This window comes from Cyprinus carpio, chromosome B8, assembly GCF_018340385.1.
Source record: "Cyprinus carpio isolate SPL01 chromosome B8, ASM1834038v1, whole genome shotgun sequence".
In the NCBI taxonomy this organism is placed as follows: domain Eukaryota; kingdom Metazoa; phylum Chordata; class Actinopteri; order Cypriniformes; family Cyprinidae; genus Cyprinus; species Cyprinus carpio.
This window is the reverse complement of record NC_056604.1, coordinates 13,063,536-13,081,338: the sequence shown is the minus strand read 5'-3', so window position 1 is coordinate 13,081,338 and position 17,803 is coordinate 13,063,536. Positions and strand designations below refer to the sequence as shown.

Sequence of the window (17,803 nt, the reverse complement as noted above, 5' to 3'; positions counted from 1 at the left end):
CACCAGGTTTCAGTAATTTATTAAAAAACACTATTACTAATTTTTCTTTTACTCTCTTTCATCTCTTTTGAAAATCATTTTTATGGACATTACTGTTAAAGCACATAAATATATTCATTTACAAAAAAGCAATTAAAAATAAATGTTTATTACAGTGTTAGTCCTTACATGTTAATATTAAAGTTGAGATTAAACTGAAGTATTGACAGATCTTTTCTGCTGCACTGTGATGTAACAAATTGTAATTGTTGATTATTGAAAAAGAGAAATGTAGGGCAAGGACTTGGTTCTACACATCGGTTGCTGATTTGATTTTGAATGGTACTCAAAAGAGAAAGCAGATGAACACAAGCTTGCCAGGGTGGATTTAAGTGGAAAGTCCCTGCACATGTTACTAGAGAGAAATCTGACATTTTCACTTTCCAAATATAACAAAACAATTAATATATAATAATAAATAATAATAATAATAATAAATGAAACATGAAAAAAAAAATTAATAAAAAAACGAATGCTGAAGAAGCACTTTTATTAAATGCATGTGTTAACACATTAATGTTGGCAGCTTTTTGACAAATATTATTTATCAGATGAATATTAGTGTTTTTAATAAGCTCATTTATTCAGCTCATGGCCAATCTGTTCTAACTTTTGGGAGAGAGAACAGACTAAGAGGTAAAGAAGTTGATAAATATAACATATTTGAAAGAAGAAACAATGTTATATCAAATAACTAGTGCCTCTAACTTGAAGTGAAATGAAACATTATTTGCAAGCCATTTTAATTCCGTAATGTGACGTAATTCAGAGTAAAACAGGATATACAAAACATCTAAGGCAGAACTGACTGGATCAGCTGAAAAGCCATTTCAGAGGTGAGGGCAAGTTATTACATTTTGATGAAAGATTACAAAGGCATTTTTTGTTTACACTGATAAATCATTCCAAATAATAACTGGGGTGTGTTTTAATAAAGTAAATATGGCCTTCATATTTCATATTGACATATAGTTAATTTATAATTCAATCAAAAATGAAAATTTGCTGAAAATATATTTAGTCTCAGGCCATTTAGAAGCTTGTTTCTTCATTTGAACAAATTTGGAGAAATTTTGCATTACATCATTTGCTCACCATGTGTTTAACTTTAAACAATCACTTCTGGCCATAATAATGCTTCTTCAATTGAAAAATCCTCTCGCGTTAAAATCAATCAACATACGTGTTTAGAACAGTTTTGAACTGATTTTGCTTGTAAACAGTGCTTGATCTGTGCATGTTTCTCACAAGATTTTCACTTCACAAGACGTTAATTGATGACTGAAGTCATGTGGATTATTGTGATGTTTTTTTATCAGCTCTCATTCAGACTCTCATTCTGACAGCACCCATTCACTCCATTGGTGAGCAAGTGACGTAATGCTAAATTTATCCAAATTTATTTTGATGAAACAACAACAACAACAAAATTCATTCACATCTTGGGTGGCCTGAAAGTGAATACATTTTCAGCAAATTTTCATTTTGGGGTGAACTATTCCTTTCTCCTGTTTTCTTCACACATGGCAAACATATGAGTGACCCCAAGCATCCCTTTCTCCTCTCCTCCTTAACCTTTAGTCCTCTTTTTTTTTTTTTGCTCGGACTCTAAATGAACTATCTCTCACTCCCTGAGCGTTTCACTGTTTCACAGCAGGTTGCCTATCAGACAATGTGTCTTCAATGGCCTGTCAGTTTGACCACCGTGACCCGCTCTCTGTAAGCCCAAACCACCAATCACAGCTTTCTTGTTACATCTCTGTGAATCTGTCATCCTATTCTCTATTCTCCCTGTTGTCCCGATGATGACACCTTCAACTGAGGTGTGGTGACCTCTGCAGACTTGAACTTTACTGCAGTTTCCAAAGAGGGGCCTCTCTCCTTTCTCTCTCTATCTCTCTCTCTTACCCACACACACACACACACACACACACAAGTATACACAAGGGATACTTTTTTTGAGCTCATATTTCATTTGAAAAACTTCATGAAAACCACTGACCCCAAACATTTGAAACATTTGAAAAGAACAACATAAAATAGAGCGAAGCACTCGTTTAGAGCATTTAGGGCCTGGTTACACTGAATTGTGGGTATCGTGAAAAATATGCAGATTTTTGAAATACCACCCGCAAAATGGCTTGACTATTTAGTAAATTCACCCTCAGTAATCTAAGAAACAATTGTGTTTCTTGAAACACAATGTGGGAAAAACCTCTGTAAAGCACAGAAAAACATCAAAAGAGAAAAAGCAACCTAGTGCCACACAGACCCAGGACTGTTTGTGTTTCAAGCAAAAAAACTTGTTCGATAAGAGTAGGAAAACAATGTGCTCATTTTAAACAGAACCGATAAATAGAATCTTTTGAATCAGCATTCAAAACACTTTCACACATGTTATTTATGGCTAACCATTTTCAAATAAAGGCCAAATCTCTTTGCCTTAAGAAACTCTATTGTATGAACGGATATTGACTTTACACAAGCTCTCAAATGCACAAAGCTGGTCTCAATACAGTGTAAAAGAAAGACAGAGAGACAAAATACAAACCAGAGAAAGACAAATTAGATAAAAATAGACAGCAGGCCAAATCCAAACTTTTAAATCCACAATAAGCCCAAACCCCTGTCACTAGATGTAAATATCAGAACACATACTATTACAAACAGGTGTGTGTGTGGGGGGGGGGTCTTCATGCTAGAATGGGGCTCTCTAGAAAGCTCAGTGGACCCTGAAACACTCAGTGGCCCCAAAGCAATCATCATAGAGAAAAAAAGACCCCCAACATTACAGACTCCTGAGCCCAGTAACCCTGAGGAGAGCCACGGGCTGCAAGACCTCCATGAAGGAACTGGGCGTTTCCTTCCATCTCGCCTGAACAGAAAGCAGAGAGAGGGAGAGCGAAGAAAAGTCAAGGAAAAACAGAATGGATCCAAAAATAATGGTGAGGGAAATGAGGGGATGAGAGATGAAGAGATGAAAGGAAAGACGGAAGGTGTGCTGAGTGAAGCTGTGAGCCATGGGATGTGGTTTCAAACGTCTGAATGATTGAAAATAAGAGAAAGTAATGTTAACCAAGCAAGAAGGAAAGCAGTGATACAGTCCAGCTTTACCTATCTTCCCATATTTCAACTCTCAGTGTAACTGGTTTCATCATGACAGTATGCTGTCACAGAATGTGTTCTTAAAGTGAAAGTTCACCTAAAAATGAAACTTCTGTCATCATATCCTCACCCTCATGTTATTCCAAAACCAGTATGACTTACTTTCTTCTGTGGGACACAAAAGGAGAAAAAAGACATCCACTACAGAAACAGCAGCAATGGCCAATTAATAAGTGAATAATTAGTTTGAATCTGATTTTTTTAGATGAATCAGTTTGTTCAGTTTATAAAACTGGCCTGAGTGATTTATTCACAAAATGCACTGATCCACTTGACTCAATGATTCGTTCGCAGCAGTTACAGCTCACTGGAAGTCTGTCTCTCACACAGAGCTATCATATATCTTCAGAAGACTTGAAATACAGTACACTAGTCAAGTAGATCACTTTCATGATACTTTCATAGTGTTTTGCCTCTTTTTTGAAGCTTAAACACTTCGGTCCCCATTCAATGTAAATGCATGGAAAAGCGCAACCAGCTAAGTCTGGAAGAAAGAAAGTCAAACAGATTTGCAGCAACCTGGTGGTGAGTAAATCATGACAATCTGGGACATTCTGAGACATTCTGGAGTTAACTATCCCTTTAATAAAAGTAGCGCTCTATTTCTCTCGTAGACTCTGACTAGCACTAGAATTTGCCGTCAAGATCAGATGGCACGCATGGATTGTCGTGCAGCAGGGCTGTGGAGTGCTGCCAAGCGGTATGTCTGTGATGTGGTCATGAACTGCTTATCCGAAAGCCCTAACAAAAACAAGCACATAACTCATATTTCTCCGAAACGGGTGCAACGGTAACCCTGCTAATTAGCAGCATTCGAAGCTAATCTACAGAAATGCTTTAAAACTAACAAACGTAAAATAGAGAACTGCACAAATTCACCCATGAATTCCTCTCCCACATAAACACATTTCCAAATATGCTATCTTTTACTTTGCATTACAAACTCCACAATCAGTCCAGCATTATCGTCAGGTGTTTCACCTCAAGACTGTGCGTTTGAAAAGTTAATATGAGAGCTTGAATTACATACTTAAAAAGCAGGATATTCTGTGACATTAAAGAAGAAAAAACATCCTGAAAGAGAGCAAGATCTTGGTTTTCAGGGTCGTATAAGTGACAAAAACGTTCTACTAAAGTTTAAAGTAGCCATATACACTTTCACAACAATTTACTTGCCATGTCTATATACACTCTCAGGAAAGGCACAAAAGCTGTCACTAGGGTAGTAGTGGTACCCTTTCAAAAGGTACTAATATGTAGACTTCAGGTAATAATATGTATATTTATTATTGTACTAATATGCACACTTTATGGGTAAATAAGGTACAAAAGTATAGCTTTGAAAAGGTATTGTACAGCTTTCGTACCTTTTTTTTTTCTGGGTGTGTAGTATGAAATGGGTTTCCTGTGCTGTTTTTCTACATGTCCCCTCTAAAGGGATAGTTTACCCAAAAATTAAAATTCTGTCATTAATTACTCACCCTCATGTCATTCGAAACCCATAAGACCTTCTTTTGATGAAATCCAATGTATGGATCATGGTACGGTCATGAATGTGCGTCGAAAATACGGATACAGAAGAGAAGTTGTTGTTGAATACAGTTATTTTTGTTTTTGTTATGCACAAAAAGTATTCTCGTAGCTTCATAAAATTGCGGTTGAACCACTGATGTCACATGGTCTATTTTAGAGATGTCCTTACTACCTTTCTGGGTCTTGAATATGGTAGCTGCGTTACTGTCTATGCAGGGTCAGAAAGCTCTTGGATTTCATCAAAAATATCTTAGAGTTATGAATTTGAACGAAGGTCTTACAGGTTTGAAATGACATGAGGGTGAGTAATTAATGACAGAATTTTCATTTTTGGGTGAACTATCCCTTTAAGATCCGCTGTCTGTTAGAATATCTACAAGGCTGCAGTGTTGAGAGAGAGTTTCTCTCTTTTTACAAGGCTGGTTTGTGCTCTGCTTTTTGTGTCTGGGGAGGAGACGACAACTTGGATAACTCCAAGGTCAAGGATCATGACCCCCATCCCGAGTCTATGTATGAAGCGCTGCCGGATTTTAAAGACTCTCTGGCCCTCACATTCTCTGTGTGACAGTAGAGCATGAAACAAGTGTCTCTCTCACACACACATAATTAACCTGAACCAGACACCCACATTTTCACTGCTGACAGAAAGACAAAGCAGAGATGCATGAATTATGAGGATGTCAGCGAAGGCGATGCACGAGCATGAACTTGAATGTATGTGTGTGCGCAATGGAATGATTGAGAAAAGCTGTAATATCTAAAACTGATTTCACAACGCATACATGCTCAAACTAAAATGTTATCATCATGGAATGACTGATCATCATTCCATCATTAGATCATTAGATTCCTTAAAACTCAGAATTAAAGGGATAGTTCAACCAAAAATAGACATTGTTATCATTTACTCACCCTCATGTTGTCCCAAACATGACTTCCTTTTTTCTGTGGAACACAAGAAGAGATTTACTGAATATGTAGTTAGGTGAATGAAATACATAATAAAGCACCCCAGAGTCTCGCACTTTGAACAGTTTTGGTGTAAAAAAAATCCTCCTGTACACACCCAGTGTTTCATGCTTCACGTTTTCTCTTGTTGTTTGAATGCTAGTTGCCAAACCAATAAAAAAAGGAGCATTTCTTAAAATCTTAACACATTATAATGATTTCCTTATTCTTCTGCTAAATGAACACGTAATTAATTTAGCACGGGAATGAGAAAAATCACAAGAAAATCAGGCTATTTTTAAATATTTTGGGGTTGGTAATATATTTTGATATTTCTGAAGGAAGTGTATGCTCAAGGCTGCATTTATTTAATCAAAAATACAGTAACTATTTTTTTAACTATGTTAATATATTTTAAAATGTAAAGTATTCTTGTGATGGCAAAGCTGAATTTTCTTAAGAAAACATGCTTAAGAAACATTTCTTATTATCAGTGTTGAAAACAATTGTGCCGTTTAATATTTTTGTGGAAATAATTTGTTTTTCAAAATTCTCTCTAAAATATCAGTAAATATTCCTAAGTTTCTACTCCAAACCCACGGCCCCCAGTGAATCTCTGCTATAGGTTAAAGACCACAAATAGCTGCCTGAGTAATGTTTGCCCTTAGTTTTTATTCAAAAGACAGAGAACACACACATAGACAAAAGAATTTCACTCCCTTTGAGTCTCACACCAAACAAACCGAATAGTGATGTGAGAGCTGAGGCATTTCTTTCAAAGCTGAATCCCATAGAGGTGTGCAGTGTGTGTCCTTGGGGCCGGCCATGATCTCAGTGGCTTCTGGGGCCTGCTATGATGTGTTTGTGTGAATGTATTCACAAGCATGCAGCTTCTGTTTGTGCTGGCACATGTGTTAATGAGAACGCAGTGTGTGTCTGTGTGTTCATGACCGTGCAATGTGGGATTTCGGATTGAATGGAGCGATGAATAGTGGATTATGCTGAAAGAAGAGAATTGAGAAAGAGAAAGAGGCAAGACAGCGGGTGAGAACGACAGACAATATAACTACCGGCCCACTTCCTGTTTTTAACTGATCAACCAAGCAGACAATTGCACAGCGAGATACAGAAAGAGAGAGAGATCAGCTTGTCAGATGTCCCGTCTCGCTTTTCACTAGCTGGGATGAGCATTTAGTTCCAGACGGTCTTTGTTAAGCTTCAAAAGCAGATAATTAAACCATTAACCATAAACCATCTGGGGCAAAGCATCACCTCTACATCCTCTCTCTCCGCCTTTCTCTTTTCAGGACATCCCTTTTCTCACCCATCACCATTTTCCTTCCCTCTCTCTTGCTCCTCGTGAGGCGGCTAATTGAGAACACATTGGTTTGTCTTTGCTGTGGTTGTTCATTCTGCCTACTGATTTATTAGAGCGAGGGTCGCTTGACAGGGCGGTAAGTGAATCGACGGGTGTTAGCTGGTGAAGGAAGGGGTGCATCTTTTTATGAATGACCTTTTTTATGTTCCGTTCTGTTTTAATCCTCCCTGGCTTTCTCTTTCCCTGCCGTTCTCGTCTCTGCCTTGTTTGCGTATCTGAACTGTTGAAAGAAATGTGTTTTTGTGGGACAGCAGTGAGACATGATTAAGAGAGATGGGACCCCACTAAACTGACACCAAGCCAAATCCAGATCTCTGTATTTTCTTATAGTTTTATCATAGCTGACACCATACTGCAAACACACCCTGCCTGCAGGCTTTAACTTCACCCAGACACCCTGGAAGAGATTGTGTCATACTATTTCCTTTTATTTGCATTTATATTGTTAGTCAAGTGTCTTGCTCCTAAAGCAGTAGTAATTCACTTCATAATCATATTCCACCCTCTCTCTGAACCTTAGAATTAAACTCCCTTTGCATGTCAACTGAATATAATTTGTGCTGCCAAATATAACTCTTTTTTCAAAGCCTGTGACAAAACTACTAACATTTCACATCGATATTGAGCTGTTTTTGCAGTCTAATCTCAATAATAGGTCTTGATAGACTCAGAAGACCTTTTAAGTTCTGTAATACATTTTCATAGTGCGATAATATAGATAACCTGATATTAAAATTTTAGCCATTACAGATAAGTCAATCATCATTTCCATGTTATGACCGATGACCACTAAATGGCAGATATTATAATTCTTTATTATCTTGTCTAAATAAATTAAAAATAGAATACTATAAGGCATTCTTTTTAAAATTAGGCATAATAACATTGTAATGCACAGTATTAGAAATGTATACTTATTTTAAGATTTGCAAAAGATTATATTTAACAGTGTTTTTAAGATTGTTGTGTTTTTTCATGCAGTAGTCAATTTTGATAGTTTATGTTTTAGACAAGTCTTTTAAACTAGTAGGAGGAAAACACCCAAAGTAGGCTATACATTTCAGTTTTATTACACATACTTTTTACAATTAAATATCCAGTATTGACCAATGGCAATATATTTTAAGAAAAAATATATACAGTATATAATTTTATATGCCGATAAACAATATCATGCACCCCTACTAGCAGAACACCATTTTAATATTACATATATTCTAGATGATGAAAGAAATCTTGAAATGGAACCAAAAACTGAATGCATTATTTCATGCATTATATTCTCAGTAGGATAAGACCTGAGATTATATGTCAGGAGATACTATTCAGACAGTAACATTCCAGAACCCACTTCAAGATTTCAGTCTCCTGGGAAACTGTAGTTTAATGACACAACACCTCATCAGAGAGAGAGAGAGAGAGAGAGAGAGAGAGAGAGAGAGAGAGAGAGAGAGAGAGAGGGAGAGAGAAGCAGAGAAGAGGGAGAGAGAGAGACGGAGAGAGGGAGAGAGAGAGAGAGAGAGAGAGAGAGAGAGAGAGAGAGAGAGAGAGAGAGAGAGATTGAGAGAGAGAGAGAGAGAGAGAGAGGAGAGAGAGAGAGAGAGAGAGAGAGAGAGAGAGAGAGAGAGAGAGAGAGAGGAGAGAGAGAGAGAGAGAGAGATTCGAGAGGAGAGACGAGATAGAGAGAGAGAGAGAGAGAGAGAGAGAGAGAGAGAGAGAGAGAGAGAGAGAGAGAGAGAGAATTTTTTTGAATTTTAACATCCTTTTATTACAAATATAATTTTACCACACAATTAAGTTACAATATTCATTTATATTTAAATTAAAAAACCTCTCACAAACGTGTATAAAACAAAAAACACCTCAAATCCAAAAACCAAATCACCTTCAAAAACAGAGCACAAAGCTTCATTGTAACACCAAATTTCCTCAAAAGCAGCAAGATCATCCATATGTTTATAGTATCTAAAATCTATCAGTATTCTTGCTTGTACCTGTTTTAAAAACAATGTAACCACATTTGGTTCCAAATTTTGTTCCATCTTTTTCTTTCTACTTACATAGATGGCCAGTTTTTGCCTGGCCTAAAATAAAATTCAGCAATTAACAAATAAACCTTTTCTTTCCTTACATATTACAAACCAAAAACAAATAGCACCATAGAAAAAGATTCATTATAATTCTTAAAAATACTGCCTAAACACAAAAATAAAGATTCCAATCTAGCACAATTCACAAATGTATGAAAGATAGTCTCTCTCTCCGTGCAAAAAGGACAACCCGCATCAATCTCAGGATTTATAATTGAAGTAAAAAGCATTGACAGCGACAGCACCGTGAAGAATTCTCCACTGCAAATCACCTGTTTTTTTGGTCAACGGTGGTTTATATAATGCTCTCCACTCAGGCTTCTTATCCATACTCAACTTAAAAAAAAAACACGCCATGGAGTATCAATTCTCTCATTTAACATTTTTTTGTTAAAATTAATTACACAACATTTATACAGAACTTTCCCAGTGCATGAAAAGAAATCTACACACATGGAGTCAACAACTTCAAAAAAGACACCAGAAACCCCTTCTAAATTCAAAGAAAAAAACAAACAAGGAAAAGAGTCTTTAGGATTTGGGTTGCAGAGGCCATCACCATACTCAGTCAGCAGAGTCCTTTCTGTAGCATTAAGAGTTGTTGACCATTTCTCTAAAAGCTGTGCAATCAGACGCGTTGATCTAAATCCCAAACGTTGAGCCGTTCCCTCCTCATTCTTAAAATCAGGTCCAGCTATTTCCAATAGCTGTCCCAATTTGGTGACTTTACTATTAATGAGTGTCTTACTAAGTCCTGGGAAAAGTCCACTGACAGACAAATCCAGACGTGCTCCACACATTAGAGGTTCTTCCAGTAGCCAATGAAGAGATAGTGGACTTTCTGCTTTTTTAAAAAAGAAAAGACTCCAAACTTTAAAAATATTTCTATAAAACACTGGCAGGCTAGAAGTATTCAGTTTCAATGGATCCATTAGAAAAAGAGTTCTATCCAGTCCTAAACCCTCAAGGTTTTGTAAAATTACGTATGTAACAGCACACCATTTAAAATCAACTGAACCAACTAGTAGTTTCTGTACAAACTGCAAACGAAAGGTTGCTATCCTACTTTGAAGGTGTATTAACCCATGTCCACCCTCTTCTTTTGGCAAGAATAGCACATTCTGTGGGACCCAATGCAATTTATCCCAGAAAAAATCTATCAAAATAGCCTGGATTTTGGTTAACAGTTGTGAGGGAGGGTCAACACAGGCAAACCTGTGCCACAATGAAGATGCAACCAAATTATTAATAATTAAAATACGACCTCTGTACGACATCTTCGGCACTAAACATTTCCATTTATTTAGACGACCTTTCACTTTTTCAATGACTCCTTCCCAATTTTTCTGTACTGTAGACTCATCACCCAAAAACACTCTCCCAAGTATTTAAAACCAAATTTTCCCCAACTTAACCCTTCAGGAAGTTCTGGCTTCCCATCTGCCCACTTACCTATCAATAAAGACTCACTTTTACCCCAGTTTATTCTTGCAGAAGATAAACCTTTAAATGTTCTAAGTAATCTTAACAGGACCTGAATATCACTTTGCCTGGTAATCATAACTATTACATCATCAGCATATGCTGACAATATAAGATTTTTCTTACAGTTTGGCAAACATATACCATGGAGTTTGGCTCTTATTTGCTGTAAGAGTGGTTCTATTGCCAAAGAATAAAGCATACCAGACAACGAACACCCCTGTCTAATACCTCTATGAACACTAAAAGGAGCACATAAACCACCGTTCACCTTAAGAATACTCTGAACGTCACTATAAAGAACTTTAATAGAATTTATAAAATTCTGACTAAACCCAAAAGCCTCTAAAACCCTCCACAAGTAGCAATGCTCAATACGATCAAAAGCTTTCTCTTGGTCTAAAGAGATTAACCCACAGTCTAAATTTAACAACTTGGAGACTTCCAAAACATCACGAACCAATGAAATATTATCAAATACTGATCTATGGGGAACACAGTAAGTCTGGTCAGGATGGATGACACTATCCATCACTCCTGCTAGCCTGTTGGCCAAAGTTTTAGAGAGCAGTTTATAATCACTACAGAGTAATGATACTGGCCGCCAACACTTAATCTCTGTAAGGTCGCCCTTCTTAGGCAGGAGGGTTAGTACTGCTCTACGGCAGCTCACAGGCAGCTGACCTTCAGCCAGGCTTTCATTCAACACCTCCAAAAGGTCCTCTTTCAGATCTGACCAGAAAGATTTATAAAAATCAACTGGCAAACCATCAATTCCCGGTGCTTTTCCAGACTCCATTTTTTGGAGAGCCTTATACAGCTCTCCTGTGCTCAAGGCACCCGAGATTTCAGTGTTGGCTTCCTCTGATACCTGAGGTAAGTCATCAAAAAACTCACTTTCACCCCCTGTATCTGGCTCCAAGTTCATTCCTATACAAGTTCTCATAAAAAGTAACTGCTCTCTTGCGAATGTCAGCAGGGTCAGTTAATAAACCCCCAGATTCAGAGCGCAAGGCATGGATGGCCCTGCTCTGCCCATTCTTCTTCTCCAAGTTGAAAAAGAACTTTGATGGAGCATCCATCTGGTCCAAACTCTGGAACCGAGACCTGACCAGGGCCCCCTGTGTTTTGCCACCCCAGCAAATCAGCCAACTGTGTCTTTTTATTTAAAAGAGAGTACAAATAACTTCGGGCACCAGTTGTCTCAGCCATTTCTTGAAGTTTTAAAATGTCAGCCTCCAAGGTGTTCATACTCAAAGTTATCTCTCTAGTGACGTTTTGAGTGTATTGTAAACAAAATTGTTTTATTTGGACTTTTCCAAAATCCCACCACTGCCGTAAAGATTTTAAAAAGAACTCTTTGTAGTTCTGAAATCATCCCAGAACAATTTAAACGTGCTCTTAAAATATTTGTCACTTAACAAATTGGTGTTCAGCTGCCAGTATGCACTCCTTGGTTTAATAGAATTTAGAAACACAGAACACTGCACCATACTGTGATCAGAGAAACTGAGTGGTGTAATTAAACATCTTCTTACAATATTACAATGATGCTTAAAAACATAAAATCGATCAAGTCTAGCCAGAGAAATCACACTGTCACGAATATGAGTCCAAGTATATTGTCTTGTTTCTCGTGAAATTGTCTCCAGATGTCACACAAATCGTGTGTCTTAACAAGCTGGGTTAATAAATTTCGAGGGGGTAAATGTGGTTCAACGTGATTCCTGTCCAAATTTGACAACGTACAATTAAAATCACCACCCAAGAACAAATGTTCCTCCCACACAGCATTTTTGTAAAACCGAGCACAATGTATTCAGAAAAACAATTCTTTCTACTGCTGAGGTTGGAATATACACACAAATAAAAACTAAAACAAACTGTTCAAAAGTAGCTCTTACTTTTAAAAGCCTACCTTTAACTATTTCCTCAACCTGATAAGAATGTGGACTGAAAGTTTTAGCAAAAAGAATGGCCACCCCCTCCACTAAGTGAGGTTTTGTGGCTCAAAACTGAGACCCCCCCCCACTCCCCTGCCCAATCAGCGGCATTCTTTAGGTCGCTGTGTGTTTCTTGCAGCATAACAACATCAATTCTCCTCTGTTTAACTACCTCAAATATTTCTGCTCTTTTTTTCATTTCTCTTGCACCATTTACATTCAGCGTTGCAATATTTACTTCACTCATCTTTAGAAAAGAAGATAAAGATGGAAACAAGAAACATAGCAGCACTCCACACACACCAACATCAATAACGAAGCTGTTAGGCTTTCTCAGACTCTTCATTGGCATCATCAGAAGTGAATTTTCTCACTATCTTCTTTTAAACGATACACCTCTTTGTTGGTAAACAACCCCTCCGATATAAAAGACTTTAGTTTTACCAACAAACTGCTTAAAGTCAGGAAAATACTCATCAACACGCACCCCTCTCTTATTTTTTGGTGGCTCTGAGAAAAAGCTTAATGTCATCCACTTCATAACTTTGGCTAGAAAAATCACTCTGAGATAAACTGACACTGGAATCGGAAGACTCACTGCCACTTTCCATTCCGTCTTCACCATAAACCTCCTCTACATCTACTTTCTTAGCCTTAACGGCTTGACACTCAACAGATTTTTTTCTTTTAGATGGAACTTTGAATTCACTTTGGCCCGTCTCCATTTCAATGACATCACCAACCAAAACGGGCTGACAAACGTTGACCGCGCTATCGCTTTGTCTCTTGTCCGTCTTAAAAGCAGACTTACGAGACTGAACATTCAAGCTTTCAGCACTCGCAGTGGCCGATGCATTTACATCAACCGCATCTTTGGGATCAGTTTCCTGAATCACATTCGCTGCGCCCTCACTCTCAGACGAATCCACAATAGTTTTCTCCTCCACTGCACCTGTTTCTGCCACAGGCGGCCCAGCCTCAACAGGCTCGCCTGCTGTAACATCATTCGCTGAGTTGTTTACTTTATTTTTAACAGGGCAAGCGCGGACCAAGTGACTCGTCTCCCCGCAATTAAAACATTTCATTTTGTCCGTTGTAACATAGATAACATAGTCAAAATCATCGGCTTTAAGATGCAGTGATAGATCGAGCTCCTCGTCATCTTTTAAAATCATGTAAACGAAACGTCTAAACGACACCACATGTTTCAAGAGAGGCGAACCGCAACCAATTGGTATCATCTTAATAGGTGACACCAATTTGCCATATCGAGACATAATTCTCACTAATGTTTCATCACTTATGAAAGGGGGAACATTTGACAGCAGCACCTTTTTGGGACGGTATGGAAAGTGGAAGGACTGGAGTAAAAAGATTGTCAACAACAATTCAAGTCTCAACCAACTCATTTGCCTTTTCTACAGAGTTAAGAAAAATAACTATAGCACTATTCATTTTAGAAGCTGACATGATGTTCTCATGTCCTATAACTTCTCCTACAGCTAGACAACAGTCTTCCACGCTCACCGCGGACGCCACTTTAACACCGTGGCGCCGCGTGAGTTTACTCAAAAACTGCGACCGTGGGGCCGTCATACTGGCCGCTAAAAGAACACGGCAGCACGCGGCCCAACAACAAGAAAATAAATCACCAACAATTAAATAACAGTAGCCCAAAGCAAGGAAAAAAAAAAGGGAGATTCACTCACAGTCTCCAATTCACACCCGCACCACTCTGCCACGCCCAACAGTCACACCGGAAGTGTGTGAGAGAGAGAGAGAGAGAGAGAGAGAGAGAGAGAGAGAGAGAGAGAGAGAGAGAGAGAGAGAGAGAGAGAGAGAGAGAGAGAGAGAGAGAGAGAGAGAGAGAGAGAGAGAGAGAGAGAGAACGCGCAAGAAAGAGAGAGAGAGAGAGAGAGAGAGAGAGAGAGAGAGAGAGAGAGAGAGACAGAGAGAGACAGAGATGGCCCCTCACTGAACAGAGTAAAGCAGTACTACATGAGCTGATCGAGTAGGAGTGATGGAGGACTTGAGAGGGAAGAATAATTCTTTTTTTTTTGGTATTGAAAAACTGGCAGACAAGGAGGGAGAGAGTGTATGAGAGAGAAAGGCTATGAATTCTGTTAAGAACCTCTTGACTAATGATGAAGCTTGTACATCAGGTGTGTAGAATCAGGCTATAGAAAGAAACATATAGCACATGTGCAGTCTGACACTGACTGATAGCATTTAGAGAAAAAAACTACTTTAGAAAGCCTCTGAGACCCTCAAACACAGTCTTCTAGTAAGCGCTCTTCTGAATCATGCAAACATTCCAACACTGATATTTATACTTCTACGAAAACAACAGAGCTGCTACCATTAAGCTTTACAAAACCAGAACAACCAATCACCAACTTCAACCCAAACTCCCATCTTACTTTACCACAGAGCTGTCCTGCAGAGAGAGAGAGCAGCAGTAAAATCTGGGAAATTTGATCCTAATAGACACTAGGAAACGTGTTTGCAATAGCTACTCATGCTATTTCTTCTGCAGGCAGCATGTAGGTTTTGTTCATGCATGAAAAACTTTGATAACATTCTAGATTTGCCAAAGCAATATATATAAACATAAACATAAATTCTTAATATCATGTTATATATGTACCATTTTAACATGCTTCTAATTCACAACTGTTATTTGTAATAATAATAATAAATATATATATAAAAATCTATTTAAAAATAAAATGTTAATTATCATTATATGAACCATTTTAACTGGCTTCCAACTATTAGATATATCAAATTGGATTTGAATTACAAAATAATACTCATTTCTGACAACTAGATGCTGGAAATGCTGCTTTGCATTGTTTTTTATTATAATTTTTTTATATAAATAACAACATAGTATGTTCTGTGCAGAATGCAGCATACTAGTATTATGTCAGGATAATAACAAGCTGGGATACATGTTACAAGTCTAAAGTACATAAAGCATTATGTGTATTGTAAATGAGAGCTAAAATAAGTTAACAGTGCTGTAAGCAGGGCTTTGACTTCACCAGCCATTCATTCTGAGAGCTGTGGTTATTTAAATTGGGATTATAATGTCATTACTGCAGATTTGTGATCAGAAACATGTGGCAAACATTACAGCTGGTCCATCTCTGTTTTTTACTGTGATTATAGTCAGGCCTCTGGCTGAAGGGAGATTAGGTTTACACTCATTAGGAATGTTTATCAGCCTAAAAACGTTTAAAATTGTACAAAGGACTTGAACGGTCTTTAAATATATGCAGAGAACTATGGGACAGAATGAGCCATAACATATGCTGCGGGTGTCAAGAGTTTAGAAAATTCTGGATTCACTTATGCATGAATATGGGGCTTTGGTCAAAACCAGAAATGAATACCAAAAAGTACCACCACTGTTTGTTTAGATAATGGTGGTAAGGTGTCTGTAAATATGATGGGACATGAATATGGTAATCATTCACTGCAATGGTATTTATCAACTATTGGTGTTGCTATATCATACCATGGTAAACATCCCTTATTATTTTCTCTAATAGCCATGTGAGGACTATAGGGAGGAAAAACGTAATCAATGCAAATTTAACTGCATGGTTTATTAGATTCAGGGAGTTTGCTAAATGCTAAACAGTGTCTCAGTTCTGTCTTCGCTGCAGTCAAAATATTTAACTCCAAAACAACACACAAATACACATACGACAGGGCTGGTGCCACAGCGAGGATTAAAAATCTGGGCTGGCAACCAAAGTCTTTGGTTTGAACCCTAAACTATAGAGTTGCTGAATTTCTTCATCTCCCTCAACAGTCATTTAATAATTAGAAACGGACACAGAGAGACATATCCTACCTTCCGGCTGTGTAAATATAAAGAGAAACTCTGTCATGTACAGCCAAAAACATCTAGTATTGGATAAGCAGCATCCTCTGGACTGAGAAAGAGAAATTGGATGGAAAAACATCCCACTACAATAACCGCTCAGCCTGCAGGGGCTCACAATGAAGCCAAGGGCGGAAAAATAAGTGATCTACTGACTCAATTTAAACAAACAGAACAAAAGAACCACTGTTAATGCAATCATAATTACACACACACAGAAAATTCCATTTGTTTATCAAGGCAGGGTTTTAGTCTGGGATGAGGATGGTCATAAAGTGCATTAATTACATCAAAGACTCTCTTTCATTCAGATACCTGATAGGAACCTGTGTGTGGGTAATTTATAGCAATTAAATTTGAATGTGAGCAAATGTGATTGAGTCTAAATAACCAAGTGATTACATATTCATTTACTCCATGTCTCTTAGAATAACCTGCATTACAAATACAGAATAACATATCACGGCTATGATCTACTGGTACTGTTTATGCAGTATACATTACTGTGCACAGTTATATATTTCATGGAATACCCAGACGACCGACTACATTTCCCTAAAATATGCAAATAAAACAATGCACAAAATAAATTATGCAATGTGCTTGTACAGTCACAAATGTAAATCCATACTGTACACTATTTTTTCTTCTCATACGACTGTGTATACTTCTATTTATCTCACCCAATTTATATTCTGTTTTGCATATTTCATTACTTTTTTGGCAATATTGCAACTCAAATTTCAAAATCCCTGGTAGCCCTTTGTGAAAGGCATTCTTCAGATTTTGGTAGCCTAAAAGGAACTGAAATAGCCCTAATAAAAAAGACATCAGCTGAACTTCACTGCGGACACATCAGCCTACTATGTTTTCTTTTGTCTGTCTGTTTGGTTGGTTTTTTTAGAGATCCTGTTGTCACTGTTGCACAATAAATCTTTAGATAGTTTGGGCCACGAAGGATATATTTGTTGTCCTTCATGGCCTGGGAAGTGAAGTACGCATTCCAAATGGCTGCATTTCAAGAAGTCTTTGAAATGGGACAGCCTTAATTGGTCAACTGTGATGCATTCGGTCTTCAAATGCAGCCTCTGAACTGGGACACAGCCAAAAAATTAAAAAAACAATACATACTACTGTACCATAGCATAATATTTGAAATATTTATTGTCTAATCCATGTTGCTCACATACTGTTTTCCATAATAGCCAGGATTGAGCTTACTTTATACTATGCGGTATACTATTCTTATATTCTGAACATAGTCCAATTCTAAGAGAGCATATACAAAATCAGTGTTTTGGATTTTTTTTTTATTTTTTATTTTTGCTCA

At 37.6% G+C, this 17,803-nt stretch overlaps 1 protein-coding gene across 1 annotated transcript in view; it reads right to left on the bottom strand.

The window, feature by feature from the left end:
* zgc:136971 (S9 family peptidase) overlaps positions 1-17,803 on the bottom strand; it is a 32,502-nt gene that overhangs the window by 1,201 nt on the left and 13,498 nt on the right. Inside the window, exon 26 of the mRNA XM_042729806.1 lies at positions 5,650-5,682. Within this exon, the coding sequence (XP_042585740.1) occupies positions 5,652-5,682 (31 nt within the window). The 3' untranslated portion in view covers positions 5,650-5,651. The remainder of the gene's footprint in view (positions 1-5,649; positions 5,683-17,803) is intronic.